General features: G+C 37.3%; 1 protein-coding gene across 1 annotated transcript in view; it reads left to right on the top strand.

Moving 5' to 3' along the window:
• The window catches only part of LOC117289909 (E3 ubiquitin-protein ligase TRIM37-like), a 59,102-nt gene that overhangs the window by 11,519 nt on the left and 27,330 nt on the right, over window positions 1–20,253 (top strand). The window contains exons 7-15 of the mRNA XM_033771111.1: window positions 214–339; window positions 1,075–1,198; window positions 2,236–2,428; window positions 3,224–3,274; window positions 3,945–4,026; window positions 5,140–5,216; window positions 12,203–12,383; window positions 15,148–15,255; window positions 17,487–17,538. Of these exons, the coding sequence (XP_033627002.1) occupies window positions 214–339; window positions 1,075–1,198; window positions 2,236–2,428; window positions 3,224–3,274; window positions 3,945–4,026; window positions 5,140–5,216; window positions 12,203–12,383; window positions 15,148–15,255; window positions 17,487–17,538 (994 nt within the window). The remainder of the gene's footprint in view (window positions 1–213; window positions 340–1,074; window positions 1,199–2,235; window positions 2,429–3,223; window positions 3,275–3,944; window positions 4,027–5,139; window positions 5,217–12,202; window positions 12,384–15,147; window positions 15,256–17,486; window positions 17,539–20,253) is intronic.

The following is a 20,253-nucleotide window of genomic DNA, read 5'->3' as shown; positions in this document are numbered from 1 at the left end:
AGTTGTTGTTCACGGTTCAAGTCAAGAGAGGGCGCTGTTACCGCGGGCACTATATTCAAAGACTATTGCCCGCTCTGGTACTATTCCCGCAAAACACGCGCGCGTGATTACTAGACTATATCAGTTCATCCCACGTGACCGTGTTTCAGCCAACCAGAATACAGAAAAAGCAAGAGGTGTGTTATAATTTATATTATTCCTTACATCTAACAGCAGCACACTGGGCATACTTTCAAGCCTCTGGATGAGGTTTATGATCAACATGTATCTCAGATCACTGAGGAAGTAGCTGCTTTGAGAAGACGTCTCATGGAACTCATCAGTCTAGTTCAAGATGTGGTAAGTAAGACTCGTTCACTCATCAGTCCAGTCCTGTGGCTGTACATTGACTCATGGGACTCGTAGTCTTATTCAAGATGTAGGTTGACTCATGGGACTCGTCAGTCTTATTTAAGATGTGGTAGGTTGTCTCATGGGACTTATCAGTCTTATTCAAGATGTAGGTTGACTCATGGGACTCGTCGGTCTGATTCAAGATGACGTAGGTTGACTCATGGGACTTATTATTGTTATTTATTTGACCTCAACAGTACAAGTACAGAAAATACAAACAAGGCAACAATGAAAGGGAAAAAAAACCATAACAGAAACGACAACGCTACAAAACATTAAGAGTAAACAAAAAAGACAAATAAGTGAAAAATTAATAAATAAGATGTAGGTTGACTCATTAGACTCTAGTCTTATTCAAGATGTAGGTTGACTCATGGTACTCATCAGTCTTATTCAAGATGTAGGTTGACTTACAGGACTCATTGTCTTATTCAAGATGTGGTAGGTTGACTCATTGGACTCATAGTCTTATTTAAGATGTAGGTTGACTCATGGGACTCTCCAGTCTTATTCAAGATGAGGTTGACTCATCAGTCTTATTCAAGAAGTGGTAGGTTGACTCATTGGACTCATCAGTCTTATTCAAGATGTTGTAGGTTCTCAACTGCTTTTGTGAAATTGTTTCCAGTTCTGGCTCTCCTCAAAACATTACCGATTTCTTTTTGGGTATCTGTTATCTAGGAGCGCAATGTTGAAAGTGTTCGTAATGCAAAAGATGAGCGAGTGCGTGAAATCCGCAATGCTGTAGAGATGATGATTGCAAGACTTGAATCACAACTCAAAATGAAACTTCTAACACTTATGGGTAAGTGTTTGCTGAGCTATAATATTACTAACAATCGAATTTAAAATGACCATGTTGAAAGGAAAACTTGAAATATGGACAGTGAAACAGCAAGCTAACTGATCCCACAGGCTTGTTACTGAAATTGTTACAGTTCATTTAATTAAAAAAAAATATTTGTAAAAAGATTTTATTTTTTTACATTCAGTTGATATAATTTCTAGTATAGGGTTCAATAAACACCATCTAAGGGGCCTTGTTGAAATTCCCCAAGGGTGACCATGCAAACAGTTCCATGATTGCATCCTATAACACATACCTTCAGGGTGTTAGAGTGCGTCGCTCAAGGGAAATCTTGACGCCCGATCCTAAAAAACACTGATTATAGTCATCGCTGAGACCTATAAACTGTTTGTCAAGATTTCCATCTCGCGACCGACTATAAACTGGCCTTAAGTAAACTAGCACAGGATGCAAAGTCTGCTACAAATGTGCTTCACCAAGTAATTGTTAACTGTCGCATTAGTGTATTACACATGCAGAAATTGATGAGCAAAGATGCATGAGGCCTTATCAATCCTCGTTTTCCCAACCTCTGTAAAGCCCAACTAGAGAATATTAAGGACAATAATAAGATGGAACTGAATATGTGCGAGGTATAGTAAAACAAACACAAATCTCCCTTTTCCTGGATGAACAGCTGATAAAGGCTCCCCTCGATATTGGAATTTGACAAATTATTTTGTCAACTTCCAATACCTCGGGAACCAGTATTGACTGTCCACCCTTAAAGGCACTGTACACATTTGGTGATTACTCAGAATATATATTAGCATAAAACCTTACTTGGTCAATCGAGCAATGGAGGGCTGTTGATTGAGAAAGAGGTAATTTCTCTTGCAACTTCAATGGTCAATTGAGTCCAATGCATATGTTGGGATACACCAAGTGAGAATACGGGTCTTTGACAATTACAAACGTGTTCATTGCCTTTTAAACAAGTTATGTAGATATTCATCATTTTTTTATAATGTTAATACAACTATTTGATTTTATAGGCCAGAAGAATTCCTTGACTCAGGAAACAGAGTTATTGGAGTCACTTTTGCAGGAAGTAGAACATCAACTACGGTCCTGCACTAAAAGTGAACTGATTGCCAAGAGTGGAGAATTACTGCAGATGTTTACACAAGTTCATCGTAAACCTATGGCTTCGTTTGTTACTGCACCGGTCCCTGCAAGTTTCATGAGGTCAGACACTGTGGTCTGTTTAAGTTTAAGATAATTGACTGTTTTTATCAGGAGCATGTTTGTACGTACAAAGCAACACAAAGAATATTATGCACCCTGATAACAATCCCATGTCCAGATTCATAATACTCCATAATTGCTTCATTGACTTGCATCTCTGCAATTACAATGCTGGTTAATTCATTTGAGAAATGAGCAATGAGGCATTGCAAGGTGTTGTATTGGTAAAATTTTCAGTTTGCAGTAAGATTGTTTCCTGGTGATGAACAAACCAAAACATTGAGACCAAATTATCTCACTCAGGATAGTGAAAATAACCCCCGTCCCCCAAACCAACTAATCTATTCTTTTGCAGTAGACTAACTTGTAGGACAAGTTTCTACACATGTATTAGAACTATACATGTATGTTACTCGTAGACAGGGTGTTAACTAATACCTAACAATGTGTTGCCACAAACCAAAAATCATAGAAGGAACTTTGACTAGTACACTTGCAGAATGCAGATACTACAAAGTTTGAAGTTTACCGCTCAGTGAGCGTTTTATTCTTTTTTGTTTTGCGTTGCATTGATGCCATGCAAATGTGTAATCCTTTTTTAAACATATTCTTGTGACAAATGGCCAATCAATCTCAAACTTCTACAGGTTTGTCAGTTTATGTATATGGTGGATAACATAAAGTGGTAACACTGCCATCAACAGTTGTGTTAGTAAAAACCAATTCTGTAATGTTTCTCCAACACACTTTTTGTTGTATGTATTTTGAATAATGATTGTTTTATTGATATTGCAGTGAGCTGGTACCATCTTATGACAGCAGTAAATTTGTTCTGAATAGTTTCATGTAAGTATTTACACTTTAAACAGATCTGACAAATTACATTAATTCAGACTTATTTTAAATGATGCTAATATTTTCCTTGAAAAAACAACCTGCCTCTGATTTATTTGTCTAGTGCTGAGTATACTGTTGCTCAAGAGCTCATACGCTTTAACTATCCAAAGTTTAAAGGGTCTAAGTACGCTTTGTAGGGCACAAAACACCATGCCTACAGATTTACTTTAAACTCACACAGATTGAAGATAGTGATGGTAGAAAGCTTCCCTTCAAGTATTACTTGCTGATGAGGTGCTGTACATGTAATTTTTGAGAACTTAGTAAAACAAGTCCTCTCAGGAGGCAAACATTATTTCAGCATGTAAAACCTATTTTTGTAACAATGTTTTACTCATTTCTTAAAAACTTAAGCACCTCAGCAACAAATATTTTAATGTAAGCTTTCTTCTTTCATATCTTCAAACGGTGTAAGTTAAATTTAAACCTGTGGACGTTATGTTTTGTGTTAAAAAAGGACCCAAATATTGGGAACTTAAAGAATAATAACTTTGGTTGATAATTCTGAAAGTCTCTCATTGTATAACTAAATACATTGCTACATTGCCTGATGTTTTATATCCAATTGGGTAGATAGTTTAACTAATATTTGTTATCCTGAAACTTTTGAATGGTTAAGTGCGTTGCAGCATAAAGCCGATCCAGTATACAGCCCTCCCTTAACAGTGTGCGGACTCAACTGGAGACTTAAAGTTTATCCGGTAAGTCTTCTTTTAAACTGTTAACTCCCTTATTAAGCAAGATACAACATGCAAATGTGTTCCTGTGTTTCTGACATTGATATAAATAAGCTGAATTATTCCCCTTGACTTCTCTAGTAACAACTACATAAAAGATATTAAGTAATAAACCACAATGGAAACTGATTGGGTAAATTTAAAAAGATTTGGGTTTGAAAAAAGAAAAAAAAACCACCCAAATCAACTGGTTAAAAGGGTCAATAAGCAGTGTGTAGAGAAACAAATGAAATAACTGTGAATGAACCATAATGTGTTTCATGTAATTGTGAAGCTTACTTTTGTAAAAGATTTCAGTGGTAGTAAGCATCCTGCAAAGTGTTTTCATCATCAAACATTTGAATCTAAGAAACTATTCATGCATGAAACGTTTCAAATATTTCTGAGGGTTGGTGTCCGCTCATGAATGCTGCAACCTGAGATGTTGTTGGTACCCGCTTTCACTTTGCTAAATGTGAATGGATTCTACATTTGTGTGAAAATACTGCGGTTATTTGGGGTTTTTTTCTTCTCAACAAATAGACACTGTATTCAGCTGAAACTTTCACATGTGACTTCTATTGTATCTTTCTTGATAATTAATCAGCGAAACATCAACCAAAAACAAAAAGTGACCGTATCTTTAAAAGCATTTTTCAATAAAGTAAAGCCTTAAATTTTAATACTGAAATTTTGGAAAGTTGTGATATTTGTTTTTTGTTTTTGTTTGGGGGGGGGGGGGGGGGGACACTGATGGTTGACTTGAGGAATACTGATTCTGATTGGTGAAAGTTGGCAGTTCTGCACAGACAACTAGGTACAATAAAAAGGTATGGTTGGTCGCAAAGGGTATACAAAGGGTATACAAAAGAAGACATCTTGTGACACGTTCTAAATTCAGTCTCGAGACAGAATCTTTTTGAGTTGTTAAAATATCCATTGTTAAATCTTGACCAATCCATTTTATTTGATGAAACTGAACAGCAATGAGACATACCTAGGGAATTTCCATTTGTCTGGTTCCACTCTCAAGCACTCAATCAGTGTATGTAATCGTGCTTATTTACGCTATGTGATTACCTTTGTCTGTTGTTACAGGATGGTAATGGTGTAGTCAGAGGTAACTATCTATCGGTATTCTTGGAACTGTCAGCTGGTCTGCCAGAAACCTCCAAGTAAGTCACTGTTGTCTTAAATTAGTTGTTGTCTTCTTAGAAGTATGTAAATGAACCAGATCAAAACTGGTGGGAATTGCATGTTTGCAAGCTTGGATGTTTATTACAACTACACACATGTACTACCATAAACTCATTGGGTCACATAACTCATTAAACACCCTGGTAAGAAACATTTGGCATTTTGGTTTGCCCATTACAAAGTTATAGGCCAGTGCCCAAACAAAAGTATGGGGATACGTCTGTCCCGCCAACAGAGAACTAATTAATTACTTATTACATAGGCCTATCCCTGCTGGCATCGGTAATGTTTTGACCTTTTCAGGAGACAGACGCCTTTAACCCTATCTATGCTTAAACTCTAAACTAACTGGCAAGGTGGCTATAGAAGAAGACACACTAAAAAGCGATTTTAAAAAGGTGGGTTTTTATATTACATTTAAAAGAGGTGAGTTTCTGTTCGCTACGTATGTAAAACGGTAGCGCATTCCAAAGCTTAGGGGCTGCCACAGAAAAAGCCCTATCACCAAATGTAGTCAACATTTTACCAGAAGGATAATTTAAGAAAATACCATTATTTCCTGACCTAAGTCGATATGAAGATACTTCCGAATGGAAACAAGATCCTGTAAGTGCTTTGGAGAAAGACCATGAAGAGCTTTGAATGTCGACAGGATTTTAAAATTAATCCTGTGCAAAACAGGCAGCCAATGTAATTGACGAATTGTAGGGGTAATGTGTTCAAACCGGTGTGTGTTAGTAACAATTCTGGCAGCTGCGTTTTGAACCCTTTGTAGTTAAACTATTTGTGACTTTGGCAGACCGTACAAAATGCTATTACAATAATCAAGATGACTGGCCACAAATGCATGAATTAGTTTTAAAAGAGAGTCTTGTGTAAGGAATTGACTAATGCGTTTGATGTTGTGAAGATGAAAAAAGGCTGCAGAGCAAGCTTTATTGATGTGGGTGTTCATTGTAAGTTCAGAATCGAACCAAGACCCCAAGTTCCGAACACATGTTGTAGGAAAAACAGTAGCTTCACCTATCATTATATCGGAAATATTAATTTTCTTCAATTGCTGCTTTGATCCGATGATCAAAAATTCACTTTTAGCATCATTAATTAAAAGCTGGTCATGTAAAATCCATTGCCTGATGTCCCTAATGCAATCTTCGATTATAGTCACAGCAGCTTGACAAGATTTGTCGTTGTCGGGTCTAAAAGATAGATACAGCTGAGTGTCATCGGCATAGCAATGGACATCAGGCAAATGATTCTCAACGATGTCAAACAATTTAGAGGCATAGAGACAATAAATAGGAATGGTCCCAAGCAGAATCCCTGAGGAACACCACAGTTGATGTTAAACTTAAACTTCTCTGATAAGGTACCTTGAATGGATACACGTTGACTTCTATCTGACAAATACAGTGTAGGACGAAAACTTTTTTAATAAAGGACATATAATTACAGGTTCTTTCCAGTCAGTAGGAAATGTACCAGAAACTAATGATGAGTTTATAATGTTGGTAATTACTGGAAGCAAAACATCAAGGCACTCACCCACAAGGTTAGTAGGCATGGGATCCAGAGCGCATGATCCCTTAGAAGAATTGACAAGAAGCTGTTTTACCTGTGACTCGGTTAGTGGTATGAAACTATCAAACAGGATATTACTGGACATTGTTTCAGGTGTAAAAGATAACGGCCTGTCCACAGAGGTTGAAACTTCCAAGTCTTCAAGTTTAGCATGAATATTAGATATTTTCTTTACAAAAAAGCTACCCATATCATTGGCAAGAGACAGTTTATCTTTAAAAGGTGGGTAGAGGACGTCAACACTGTGCCCAAGCAGCTTTTTAGATGCTCTAAATAATTTCCTCTGGTCAGAACTATTACTTTCGATAAAGTCTTTTTAAAAACTGCAGCGAGCTTTATTAAGAAGAAAGGTAACCTTATTTCTTATAAGCTTATATTCTGAAAGATCAGAGACCATGTTTGTTCGTGGCCACTTCTTTTCTGCACGTCTCCTCATCCTCAAGGCAGAGTTGCTATCTTGACTAAACCAAGGTAGACGGGGCCTAGCGGTGACCAGACTATAATGGGGCATGTGTATTGAAGGCACCAGCTAGTGTAGAACTATAGCACTTGGTAAGCTCCTCAAGACATTGAGGAGTGTCCCTGCACAGCCTAGAAGAGACTAAGTCACCTTTAAAGCAATTAATGTCAATGGATTTAATATCCCTATAAACAATCTGTTTAGCAGGAAAAGCAGACTTGTTTTGTTGCAAGTTGCAAATAACTGAAAAATGATCAGAAAAAAGGTGGTGGGGTGTCGGGGGGGGGGGCTGTTAAGAACCATGTCCGATTTCCTGGTAATAACAAGATCTAGGTTTGTTGCTGGAGACCCATGGATTCAAGAAGGGACAAAAACGTATAGTGTTTGGATCATCAGAGATGTCAACATGGATGTTAAAATCCCCAGTTATTAAAACTGGTTCAGAAGATAAAATAATGGATTCTAAATAATCAGCAAAATCATTGATAAACCGATTAACTGTACAAGGGTGGCTAGCTGAGTAAAGTGGCCTATAAATAATTACAAGTCGTAATTTACACGAATTAATCCCTACAGACCATTCTGAAAACTCAAATGAGTCTAGTTCATCTCCAGCAATTTTCTTGACATTCAAATGATCATGAAACAACAAAGCAGTGCCTCCCCCCACACGGTTTTTCCGGGGATGATCTAGCAATCTAAAACCAGGTGGAGTTGCTTCAACCTTGTGGGCAACATCCATATCTGTAAACTAAGTCTCTGTAAGGGCAAACAAATCAGCCTTACTATTAATAGCATAAGAAACAAAACTAGCTGCTTTATTTTTAAGAGATCTGGTATTTAAGCAACCAAGTTTAAATAGATCATCAGAGGGATCAGCAGGATTTACAACAATGTGTTTAAGGACAGGAGTGCGGTTTTCCAAAGCTCTCTCATTATGAACATAATCAAGCCGGTGACCAATTTGAACAGGAATTTTACACTTATAGTTACAGTGACCCGCTCTATTACCCCTGAACCGAAGAATTCCATTCGCTTTTAGAATAGAAAGCAATCCAGGCTGAATGGAGTGACAAGAAGTCTTACGGATGTGAAAAAGCTGATCGCGGGAATACATTATGGTTGAATAGACATGATAGAATGAGAACTATCTGAATGTATAAAATGCAACTCGTCATTACTAGTGGATCCAATACGAGGGCCTGGGTTAACAGAAATATCCATAAATATTGTAATGTCATGTGGAGGGTCAAGACCAGGAATAACTAGAGTAGTTTGGCCATGTTTGGACGATTTGACTAATGGAACTTTAGAGAAATTAAATCTAGTAGGCCTATGGCACAGCTGTAATGTTACCCCATGACAGGGTGAAAATGGCACAACAAAATTAGTCAGACACATGTACATTACTGGTATGAAGACACAAAATACTCATTTCTGACAGTCTCAGCATCAGGAAAGATTTGAACCCGTTGTGACTTATGTATGATAAAAAGCAGATGTAAAAACACCAACAGATGAGCACGGGCACTAAAAGCAACAACCATGATGAACACACGTTACAAAATAGTGAACTCGACCAGAGGTAAAAACCACATCAAAAACATCAAAATAACAAGCATTACTATTAATCGGATAAAGCACCAAAATATATCACACAAATAAGCACATCAATAATAAATATAAAGACGATGCCAAAAACTCAGCAAAGATTAAACGAATATTAATAAGCAAACACTGGCAGAGAAAATAAACAGTGGTGGCTACAGAACAGCGCCCTCTATCCAACCATTATCCGACATGACCAATGGGCCATTGTATACATTGTCTATATATAATTAATGTGGGACCAAAACCTTCAGCATTGTAGGTGAAGCATGTGTACTACTCATCTACCAAGCTCAGTGCAACCAACAGTTAAGTGCTGCTTTTAATTAGGGAATGACACTGCATGGTAATGACCTTAGTTAGTTCCATCATTATCACGCACTGAAGACTGGGTCATCACACTGTTATTCTCATTAATAACTTGAACGAAAAAAGAGGTAAAATTAATGTTCAGAATTTGTGATTTATCTTTCCCTGATATCTTTAGAAAGTGTCTACTCTTGTTAGAGGGCCATTCCTTTAGGCTGTTCAATGTTTGTGTGGGACCTACATGTACCGTATATTCGGGGCGGCATATTCACAAACATGTACAGTCAGCTTCAACAAATTTGACTATGATTTAGAAGGCAAAGTCATAAAATTGATTTTTCTGACTTAAATTGGGTTTCCAACTTTTTGGCTTTTTGAAATTCAGATGTTTCAAATTCTGACTTTTTTTGGAATATTGAATGTTTGGATATCTCGCTTTTACAGACAGGAAAAAACCCAAATAAGGCCCTTGTAATAATGCAGGTAATTGTTTATTTATAGATTTGTAAGTGTATGTGATATACATTAAATGTCTTTGGGTTGAACAAAGACAAATTGACTGTGTAATATAGTTTACATGTAGAAGGTTCAACTTAATTAGTAGTCAAGGTTTTGAGAAAAAAAAAGTGAAAACCAAAGAGCAATGTTTTCAGGAGAGTCTCCTAAATCCGTTGTACATGCTAAAATAATTTTCGTCTCACTGAGAAATTTTGTTTTGTTCATGGTTCTATGAGGATACTACAAAAAAGACAAAAAGAGGAGTTCAAGCTATATAGAAGAAACTCTGTACAGAGATATGTATGTAATCAAAATAGAGAGAGGGTTTCCATGGGTCGATTTCACAAAACTCTTCCTAACTTAGGATCAATCCTAGGATTAAGGACAAGTCCTAAACTTCAGATCGATCTTAAGTAAGACTGATTCTATGATCCATTTCACAAAACGCAGCTTAAGCAGGACAAGTTCCAAGTAATGTAAACCCGCAAACAAATATCTCAAGATGCTGTAAATGCTACTTCAACGGCTATTTCATGCCGGAATTGCCTAGTTCATGAAACAGAGGTTGATTTGCACATCACATGATCGTGTACTTCTCTTTCAGAAAAAAAAAACTTCTGCCATTTTCTTTCTGCTTAGTGGTGACAAAATGTCAAAAATGATGATAGATTTTATACCTTTTTGTTGTTAACAATCAATGTGTGTGCTAAAACAAAGCCTAGGTACATATACATGTAAGTTTTTTTTTTATATGGATGTTGAATAAAAGGAAAACCTAAATTGAGTGGAAAAACTGTGTAAGAACGTGCCTTGAGTGTGATGAATTTCCCTCATCACTGCCCGTCTGCTGACCCTTCTGCTGACCCTTCTCCCCTGTCGCGATGGTAGCGGTTAACGATCAATGTTTTGCATATTTAAGTATGATTGTGATGAAATACTTGGATTTCAGAGATGTACACATTAAATTGGTAAATTTAATTTATTATGAATTACTGGAAGAACAATTTAAATTAAATTCCATTTTGTCTAGATTTAGCAACACCGGCCTCAAAATAACCCATGCCGCCCTCAACCCATGCCGCCCTCAGCAATTGCCCTTTGCTCTTAAAGTAACCCATGCCGCCCTCAGCAATTGCCCTTTGCTCTTAAAGTAACCCATGCCGCCCTCAGCAATTGCCCTTTGCTCTTAAAGTAACCCATGCCGCCCTCAGCAATTGCCCTTTGCTCTTAAAGTAACCCATGCCGCCCTCAGCAATTGCCCTTTGCTCTTGCTGTGGTGCCCCAAAAAATACCTGTACGAATAATTATCACTATCACAACAACGACAATCTTAACAAGAGTGTCAACTATTACAACAGATTCCTCACAAGCATTCCAAGATACATCAAACCAACCGATATTGGAAGTACATCTAGATTTAAAATGTTATAAATGCGTAATGTCAGTCACGGTAATGTCAGGCACAAAGGTTAGTTTGCATATAATATGTCCGGTATCGCTCAGCTTGGCCTGCTCAATGCTGCAGGTCTGGTCGTGGTTTCCCTCCTGGTTGTGATTTTTTCCCGTTGTTGTTGTAAATGGTGTTATTATTGTTTGATTAGCATTCACTGGATATGTACATGTATTGTTGTGTTTACATTGTCTCTGCTGCGCCTTGAACATCTGTAAAGATTGATTTGGCGCAGTACAAATACCTACTATTATTATTATTATTATTATTATTAATTCATAAGTAGTTTCCCCATTTTACTAGAAGTGTTTGTTACACTATTAGATATAATGTTCATATTTGTCTGTAGCACTTTAAATTTGAAAAGAAATTATTTTGGCTGCGTCGCTTTTTGTAATATGTCGGCAGTAAATAACCCCGCAAGGAAAAGCTGAACATGAAGTTGTAAAGATGTATACTTGGGTTCTAGTATACCAATTCCAAACATGTTTCCGATGGCTGTCATTGTTTATACATGAGAGCTGATTAGATACATGTATTAAAAATTAGTAAAAAATGTAATGTCAGTCATGCTGGAATTGTGCCTTTGATGAAAAAGCCATTATTATGGGCAGGAATTAGGTGATAAGATTGTACAACTTTGCAAAATTTGTTATCATGTATGCATACATACATGTACATGTACCTGCTAGTGAAAAAACTTGCAGGCATTTCAAAAGATTGGTTCACTAGTCCGGCTGATGAGTGAAAAAAAAGTATTTGCATATGCAAAATATATAACAACAACAATCTGCACAATTAACAAGGTTAGGTAATAGTTTCCTTCACAAGTGCAAACCAGCTTTAAAAAAAATAAGCTTGTTAAATATGGTCTAGTTTACAAAGCTGGTCTAACATCATATGTTTATACAACCCACATGACCAGTCTTGGACCAATTACAGTTTATAAATGCTCCAAGCAATAATTGTTAATAAAAATGCATGCTTTGTTTCTTTTGTTTGTTTATGTTGCCCTTTTGGGATGGCTTTAATTAGTAGATGCTTATTGATCATTTTAGGTATGAGTACCGAGTGGAAATGATACATCAAGCTACTCATGATAACAGCAAGAACATTGTAAGAGAGTTTGCATCTGATTTTGAAGTAGGAGAATGCTGGGGTTATAATCGCTTCTTTAGACTGGATCTCTTAGCTAGTGAAGGATATCTCAAAGATAACACTCTCATCTTGCAGTTCCAGGTACAATATGCATACAATACATATTACTTCCTTAAATAAGTTCATCTTGATTTTTGATCAATTATGGATTGTGAGGTTCGTTTTTTTATTCCAAATAAATGTTACTTTCATATTATTTTAGTTACATTTTACTCCGAAGCTAGGAGCTTTTTCAAACTGGTAAACCTTCTCAATGCTGAGCCTTTTCCGGCAGGTCCTGTAGGGACTTTGCAAACCCATTGCAAGCTAGTTGTGACCGAGATAATTAGGAAGTCCATTTGGATCAGACTGGGAGTAGAAGTATGAAAGGGCTTACAAGCTCCTAAACATTTATGACCAACTAGTCCAAAGCACACCTACAATGCCCTGTATGACCATAAAGAAGTAGTTGACCATTGGACGTGGTTGCCAGTCAGTTGAAGCGCCTAGCTTAGGAGTGAAACGTAACTAAAACAATATGCAAATAACATGTGCATTTATTTGGAATTGAAAAAAACCCAAAAAACAATCCATGGTATATATAACTTGTTATGTGACAAAGTGATGGCAATTATACATTGAGATTGTATTGACAAAATATTTTATTAAGGGAATCGATGTGTGGTGAAGAGGTTTTAAATTAGTGGTTTAAAGGCAGTGGACACTTTTGGTAATTACTCAAAATAGTTATTAGCATAAAAACTTACTTGGTAACGAGCAATTGAGAGCTGTTGGTAGTATAAAACATTGTAAGAAACAGCTCACTATGAAGCAAGAAAGAAGTAAGAAAGAAGTAATTTTCCACGAATTTGATTTCGAGACCTCATAATTAGATTTTGGGGTCCCGAAATTAAGCATCTGAAAGCACATTGTGACATGGTGTTTTTTTCTTCCATTATTATCTCGCAACTTCGTCGACCAATTGAGTTCAAATTTTCACAGGTTTGTTATTTGTGCATATGTTGAGATACACCAAGTAAGAAAACTGGTCTTTGACAAATACCAAAGGTGTCCAGTGTCTTTAAATCCGCCGAGGTCTGGTTCTTGATAATTTTATCGAAGCAATCGAGGTGAAGTTATCAAGAACCAGGCATTGGGGGGGGGGGGGGTAAACCACTTGTTTTAAATCGATTCAACACACTTTGATTCCCATTCATAATAATGCTTTAAAAAACCTGTAAATTTGAGAACAGAATTCTGGTAGTTTTGCCCCTCGCCACTCGTACGCGATTTCTGCATTATTTTGCTCTCCATGTTAACAAGCAAATTTTATAAATGAAACTTACATCTTGTTTCTGCCTCTCATAGTGGCTAACTGCATGCGACTATGCTGCAGGAATGAGATTCTTCAGACTTTTATCTGAACTCAGACTTTTTGTGTCGGCCTGGTGAAGAAAATCAGACAATATTTTTTTCCACAAATAAAAAAATCCTGCCCTGTGGTCTTACTTCTCTAGTGCTTTGGTTACTGTTCCCACCAAAAGGTAGAAATGCCATCATTTCAATGTACCTTTTGCATTTGTATCCAAGTTTCAGACATTCACTCACTGATCTCAGTGCATTCACTAAAATTTTCAGGCTCTTTCAATAATATGAATAGTATTGTTTTGTTCAAAATGATTTTAAACAGGAATTTGTTACCCTAAATTTCACAAAGCTTCAGAACCGTCCAACTGTTGGGATAAATTCAGCTTGTTTGGTTAAAATACAAAGTAATTCACAAGGTTATGGTGTAAGAAATCCAAGATGTACATGTATACTCCATATGCTGGTTCAGGGGCCCACACATACACTAACTGTGTTTAAACACTTCTGGCTGTGGTTATAGCATCCGTTTAAACACCCCCATGTGATGTCCTCTCAACGAATCAAAATGGAGAAACTGTCCCAGGCATTTATGAATTAGGAAATAACAGTGTTTAGTTGGTGGCTGGCTCGGCCCCAACCCGGTCATTACCACGCAGTGAAGACCTCGTTTGAACACTTTTATTAAATAAATACCCTTTTTAACGAATCAAACGGCTAAAATGTTCCAAATTTTGTGACTTTTCGTCTCTTTCGTGCGTTAATCACATAACTGATACCTTGAGACCAGTGACTCTTTTAAAAGAAAGGTCTGTAATAAGCGCCCTCACTGGGGTCAAAGGAGGCAAATGATACCTGTTCTTTGTGCATTAAAATGCGCGCATGAGCTCAGCGTCCATGTACATCAAAATTGATACATTTATTCGCTAGTTTCCAAGCCGGTCCTTTATCATCCGTTACTACATTCCCACGTGATCTGGTTTTGACCAATCAGAGACTTGAAACTGTCCAAGGTATTTATCAAGAGAAGATAATACTTCCCTGGGATCTGCTTTAATAGTCACACGGTTATGTTCTTCTCAAGTTGGTCTTGGGTTATCAGCCAAATCAAAGTTGTTACACCCATAGCTCAGCTATAACCCGTTATAAATAAGGTTGTTAATTAATAGCATAATAAGGCCCTATGCTAGAGAGGTACAAGGTGACTTGAAAGTAGCTGGAATACTCCTTTATATGAAAGTCCAAGTTTGTGTGCTTTTGAAGTATAAAAAAAAAAATGTAAAAAAGAGGCCGTTACCACTTTCTCCTACATTGTAGGGCTGAAACAGGGTTACCCCTTTTACAGTCCATATAGATGTAGGCTTGGATTGTGGTTGACCTTTTTGTACTGGCTTCTTTTGACGTGCTCTTTGTTAGTATATGACAAGGTTTTTCATTCACTCTGTTATCAACTATTTTCTGATTTGATTTTTCTTACAATATCATTAACTGGTACATGTAGGTAAGAGCTCCAATATTTTATCAGAAATGTCGTGACCAACAGTGGTACATCAATCAACTTGAGGAATCTCAAAGGCAATATATAATGCAGGTCAATGATCTCAAAGAGGTAAGTCACTCTTAATCAAGTTTTTTCCTCATTTTTTATATAAGTTGACTGTTACCCATTGATCTCCATCATTGTTGAGTGGATAGACCATCTCCGCTCATTTTTTGTACACATTTGATGGTAAATGGTATTTTTCACTGCGTAATTCGCTATGAGAGGGGACATGCTTAAGAACATGCATGCTTGGCAGTTCCAACATCCATCACGTTGGTGATTATGCTTGCATTTTATATACCACACAGTACATGTACATGTACATAGATCCTTCTCATCTTATTCGTGGAACTCAGTCATGTGTCATCCATTATTTTGCCATGTATAACTGCCTTGACGCTCCATGATTTTATATTGGAGTCCAATATGGATTTACTGTTGGAAGCTTTGCAAATTAATATGGCAGACAAGGCTGGTGTCTACATGGAATCACCCAAGCTGTTTAGAAGGGGTTTTAAATTTTCAGAGTGGGTGGACGAGTATTCCTTGTCTATGATTTGTTTATTGTAGAAAGAATATCAAGAACATCTAATAGTATACACATAATGAATGTTTATGAGTGCAATGGTGCGAATATGTTCATGAGTTGAAAGATGGAATGTTCTATTCAACGAGGCGGAGCCGAGTTGAATGGAACATTCCAGCTTTCAACGAATGAACATATTCGCACCATTGCACGAATGAAAAACATTCATTATTTGTTTTATATAACATCCAAGTAGAACTTTGTCATTTTGATTGAAAGAAACAACTTTCAAAACAAACAATTTCAACTGTAGAAGCCGAATGCTAGTAATTTTACTATGCCATGCCTTCTTGCAGTAACACCTGCTGCGTTACCAAAGACACGCGCACGCAGTGATGTTTTTACTCAGCTTTTTCATTCCATCCGAAAAGTACCATTGCACGCTGGCAGCGTGCAATGGTACTTTTCGGATGGAACGAAAAAGCACGGCGAGTGACTCAGCGTGCAATGGTACTTTTATTTGCTATCACGTAGGGCCACTGATTTTCCGTTTCAGAAAAGTGCAAATTCCGTTTGGCAAAAACATGAATTCCGTTTCAGGCACAAAAAATTCCGTTTCATGTTTTTTTAATTAGATAAAAGGTTGTTTAATACCCAGGGACACACTTATAAAAATCAATTTGAGATAAGTTGCACTGTTGACTTCGTAAAATGTTCATTTGAACTGACAAAAGTTCAAAAAAATACTTTTTTTATAATTATGGATTATTTTGTATACTGCTGTTCTAAAAAGGTTGCACTGTGACTGCAGTATCAATGCACATGATGTGATAGACTTGATTCCAAGTCTAAAACTGCAGTTGATTCTCTGCATCAGCCACATTGTAGGCTAATGACAGGAGTGTATCCACAAGAGGGCGCTGTTTCAGCATGATCAAAGACTTGGGAACAAGTCTATGGACGTGACCATTCTCCATCCACAAACAAAATGTCAGCCATTTTGTTTTCGCTTTGGCGACAGAATGTTGACAGTTTACGGTTTTATTTTAGACCTTTCCGAGATGAAAAAAACATTGTATGTGTTCTTATAGATCATAGGTAAGCTAGTTTGTGTATTATTGTTGGTAAAAGAGAGGGAGAAAATGCAATTTGGGTGAACAAAAAATGTTTGAAACGTGCCGCGAATAATGCCCTTCGCTTAACCATGTTAACAACGTGTGTACATCATGTGTGTAAACATTGAGGATGGTGTGAAGTAGAACAGAATGATCCACGGTTACGATCTCGTACTTTTTAATGGTCTGATTTCTGATGCCTTTTTAGTTTAACAAAAAGAATCTTAATAAAGAATGCAATTTCAACAGTTTTGGCGTCAAGAAAAAAAAAAAAATCAAATTTTCTGAAATCCCGTTTTCCGTTTCAAAGGGCGGATTCCGCGAATTCCGTCCGTTTTCCGCGATCGCGGAAAATCAGTGGCCCTAATCACGTGACGGACAATCCTCCAATCAAATGGCAAGGATCTGCTTGGGTGTTATATAAATGTTAATAGATGTTAAATTTGCATCAGGGATAAAGAATATTAATTTTTGGTTTTTACCCATATACACATACACATCATTTTTGTTTTTTATTTCCTATACACCGATGTATCTGTGTATGGGTAAAAAATAAATAAATAATATTCTTTATCCCGATGCAAATTTAACATCTATTAATAATTATATTAATTTGTTTATCATTACCATTATTTGTTCTTTATTTTGGTGTACAGAGATTAGCAATAGAGTTGTCCAGACACCAAGCAAAGAGCGGCAAGTCACCAGGTAATGTTTTTATGCAGTTCATCTTGTTTAAATGCAATTATGACATAACGAATGGACCCATTTTAGTTTGTCCATGATTTTGTTTTTCCTCACAAAATTTGTTTCACTGATTGAGAACACGTGACAGGTTTATGTTATAAAAGAGAGGAAAAATTCTGTTATATATATATTGTAATGTGGATTTCTGTTGGTTTCATATCTATGACCATATTTGAGATGGATGTGGACGTTCCGGACAAAAGCACAAAATTTTGTCCACGTGTTCCTTAATACCTAAGCTTTGCATTTTTGATAGGAACCACCTCACCAAGACGTATTATGGCGGCCATCTTGGATTTTCAAGATGGCCGCCATTTAAAAACCTGTTTTTGCCAGTATCTCACCTCCTGAGTCACCTAGGATCACAATTATGGTGTCTAGATATACATTTCCATGGTCAAGGAATACATATTCACCACTTAGAAAAGCAAAAGTGCTTTATTTCTTTGTCATGGCGGCCATCTTGGATTTTTAAGACGGTCACCATATGAAAAACCCATATTTGCCGGTATCTCGCCTCCAAAGTCACATAGAATCACAAATAGTGTGATCAAATATATAGTTCCATGGTCAATGGATCCAACTGTACCACTCAGAAGAGCAGCAGTGCCTTCTTTCTTTTATATTACGGCCATCTTAGGTTTTCAAGATGGCCGCCATATGAAGAAAACACATGTTTTATCAATATCTCACCGTCTAAATCATTTACAATTACAATTATGGTGACCAAATATACATTTTCATGGTCAAGGAATCTAATTGTACCACTCAGAAGAGTAGCAGTGTCTTCTTTGTTTTAGATAGCGGCCATCTTGGGTTTTCAAGATGACCGCCATATGAAGAAAACATATATTTTATCAATATCGTACCTTCTAAATCACTTATAATCACAATTACAATTATGGTGACAAAATAATATACATTTTCATGGTCAAGGAGTCCAGCTGTACCATTTAGAAGAGCAGCAGTGCTTTCTTTCTTTTATGTAGGGTTTTCAAGATGGCCGCCATCAGCAGACAAAAATGTATTTGCCAATATCTCACCTTCCAAGTCACTTAGAGTCACAATAATGGCTTCTTATATTATTGTTATTGTCAAGGAATGCAACTGTACCACTTAGACAAGCAGGGGCGTTTTTCATTTTATTCTGAGGCCATCGATCACTTTCAAGATGGCTGCCAAGTATAAACCCATTTAATATCTCACCTTCTTCGTTCGTTGATCAGGATCACAAATTTGCTAGTTGCAGGAAAAAATTCAGTTGATTGGAAATGTCAATATTCCATCATTTTTGTGTGCGAAGCACACAATATGAGCGCGCAGCGCGAAGTCCCTTATGGCCGGGGTCCAGGGCCCGCTTCAGGGCCCTGGGAGCTCTGGGTAATTAGAAGCTCTGTGGTGGTCTCTGATGCATTTCTGACACCTATTTTTCCAGGTAGAAGTGAGCTACTTTTGTGTGATTTTTCCTTTTTTTTTTTTTTTTATAATAGGTTTAAGGGAAAATAAGGAATGTAAAGCTCAAACAATTTTGGGTTCGCCTGCGATTTTGTTACAATTCCGGAAAAAGAAAGGGGGAAAAAATAATAGTAATAATATTTTTATTTTTTTTGACGATCTTATCCCTTATTTCTGCCCTTGAAAATGCTTTTTTTTCTCACCAAAAACCATTTTTATAGGTTCTTGATTTGAAATTGGGTTGTGTAAAAGAAATTCTTTTGCAATTAAATGTTTGTGATTTTAACGATCCGTCGGCGACGCACATTTTAAAATATATATAGGCCTATATATTTGGCGAGAGCGATGTGTTTTTGTGAAAGAGGTTGTTATTCAGCATAGGGTATAACTGGAACGAGGTTGAGATTAGACCCCAACATAGAAATAGAACCAATGAAGAAAGCACGTCGTCCGGACGTACAGTGTGTTCGCTGGTTCCCAATATATCTTTCGCTGGTTGTGAGGCAATAACAGGGGTGCGTTCCACTCGCGCAAACGACTCGCAACTGTTCGCGCAAACGTTTTTTTATCGTTTGAACGATTGGTGCGTAAACGCGATGTCAATATGGCGGCGCCCTGAAATGAAGATGGCGCGCACCATACGTAGGTTTTTTTTAAACTTCGTTTTTGCTGCAATAGTCCTCTTTTTGACATCATTACATCAACTAATTAACTTTGTTATTCCAAATCTGCATTATCATCCACCAAAAATACAATGTAATTATGTTTGTGACAAAGAAATAATACCGTATGCTTGTCCGCCATTTTAAAAATCACTCGCCAACACCTCCGAAGTATGTTCGCCTAAAGTTGCCAACGTTCGCCAACGGTGGCGGCGAACAACTCGTTCCACTTGAAACTGTTGGCGAACGTGCGCAACTGTTGGCAACGTTTGCGCGAGTGGAACGCACCCCAGGTACCAGTTTACCATGGCCTGCCGGCGATCTCAGATTCGTGCCGCGCCGCTCATTGGTTCGTGTGCAAACCTGCACGTACACAATATACACAGTACACATGGTGCAAACACGTGCATTGTTTTTTCAGTAGACTTTCAAAAGTCTCCACACGTGTTATCTTTGCTGCACCAGCAAGCGCATTACACGCAAACATTATTGAACCGTACCACTATAAACGAAGCAAGGAATGAGGCAAGTTTATACATCTGTCGCTGCTGCTGCCAGC

The sequence above is a fragment of the Asterias rubens genome, chromosome 5, assembly GCF_902459465.1.
Source record: "Asterias rubens chromosome 5, eAstRub1.3, whole genome shotgun sequence".
NCBI classification, from domain to species: Eukaryota; Metazoa; Echinodermata; class Asteroidea; order Forcipulatida; family Asteriidae; genus Asterias; species Asterias rubens.
Note: the sequence above shows the minus strand (reverse complement) of the source record. Positions and strands in the feature narration are given on the sequence as shown.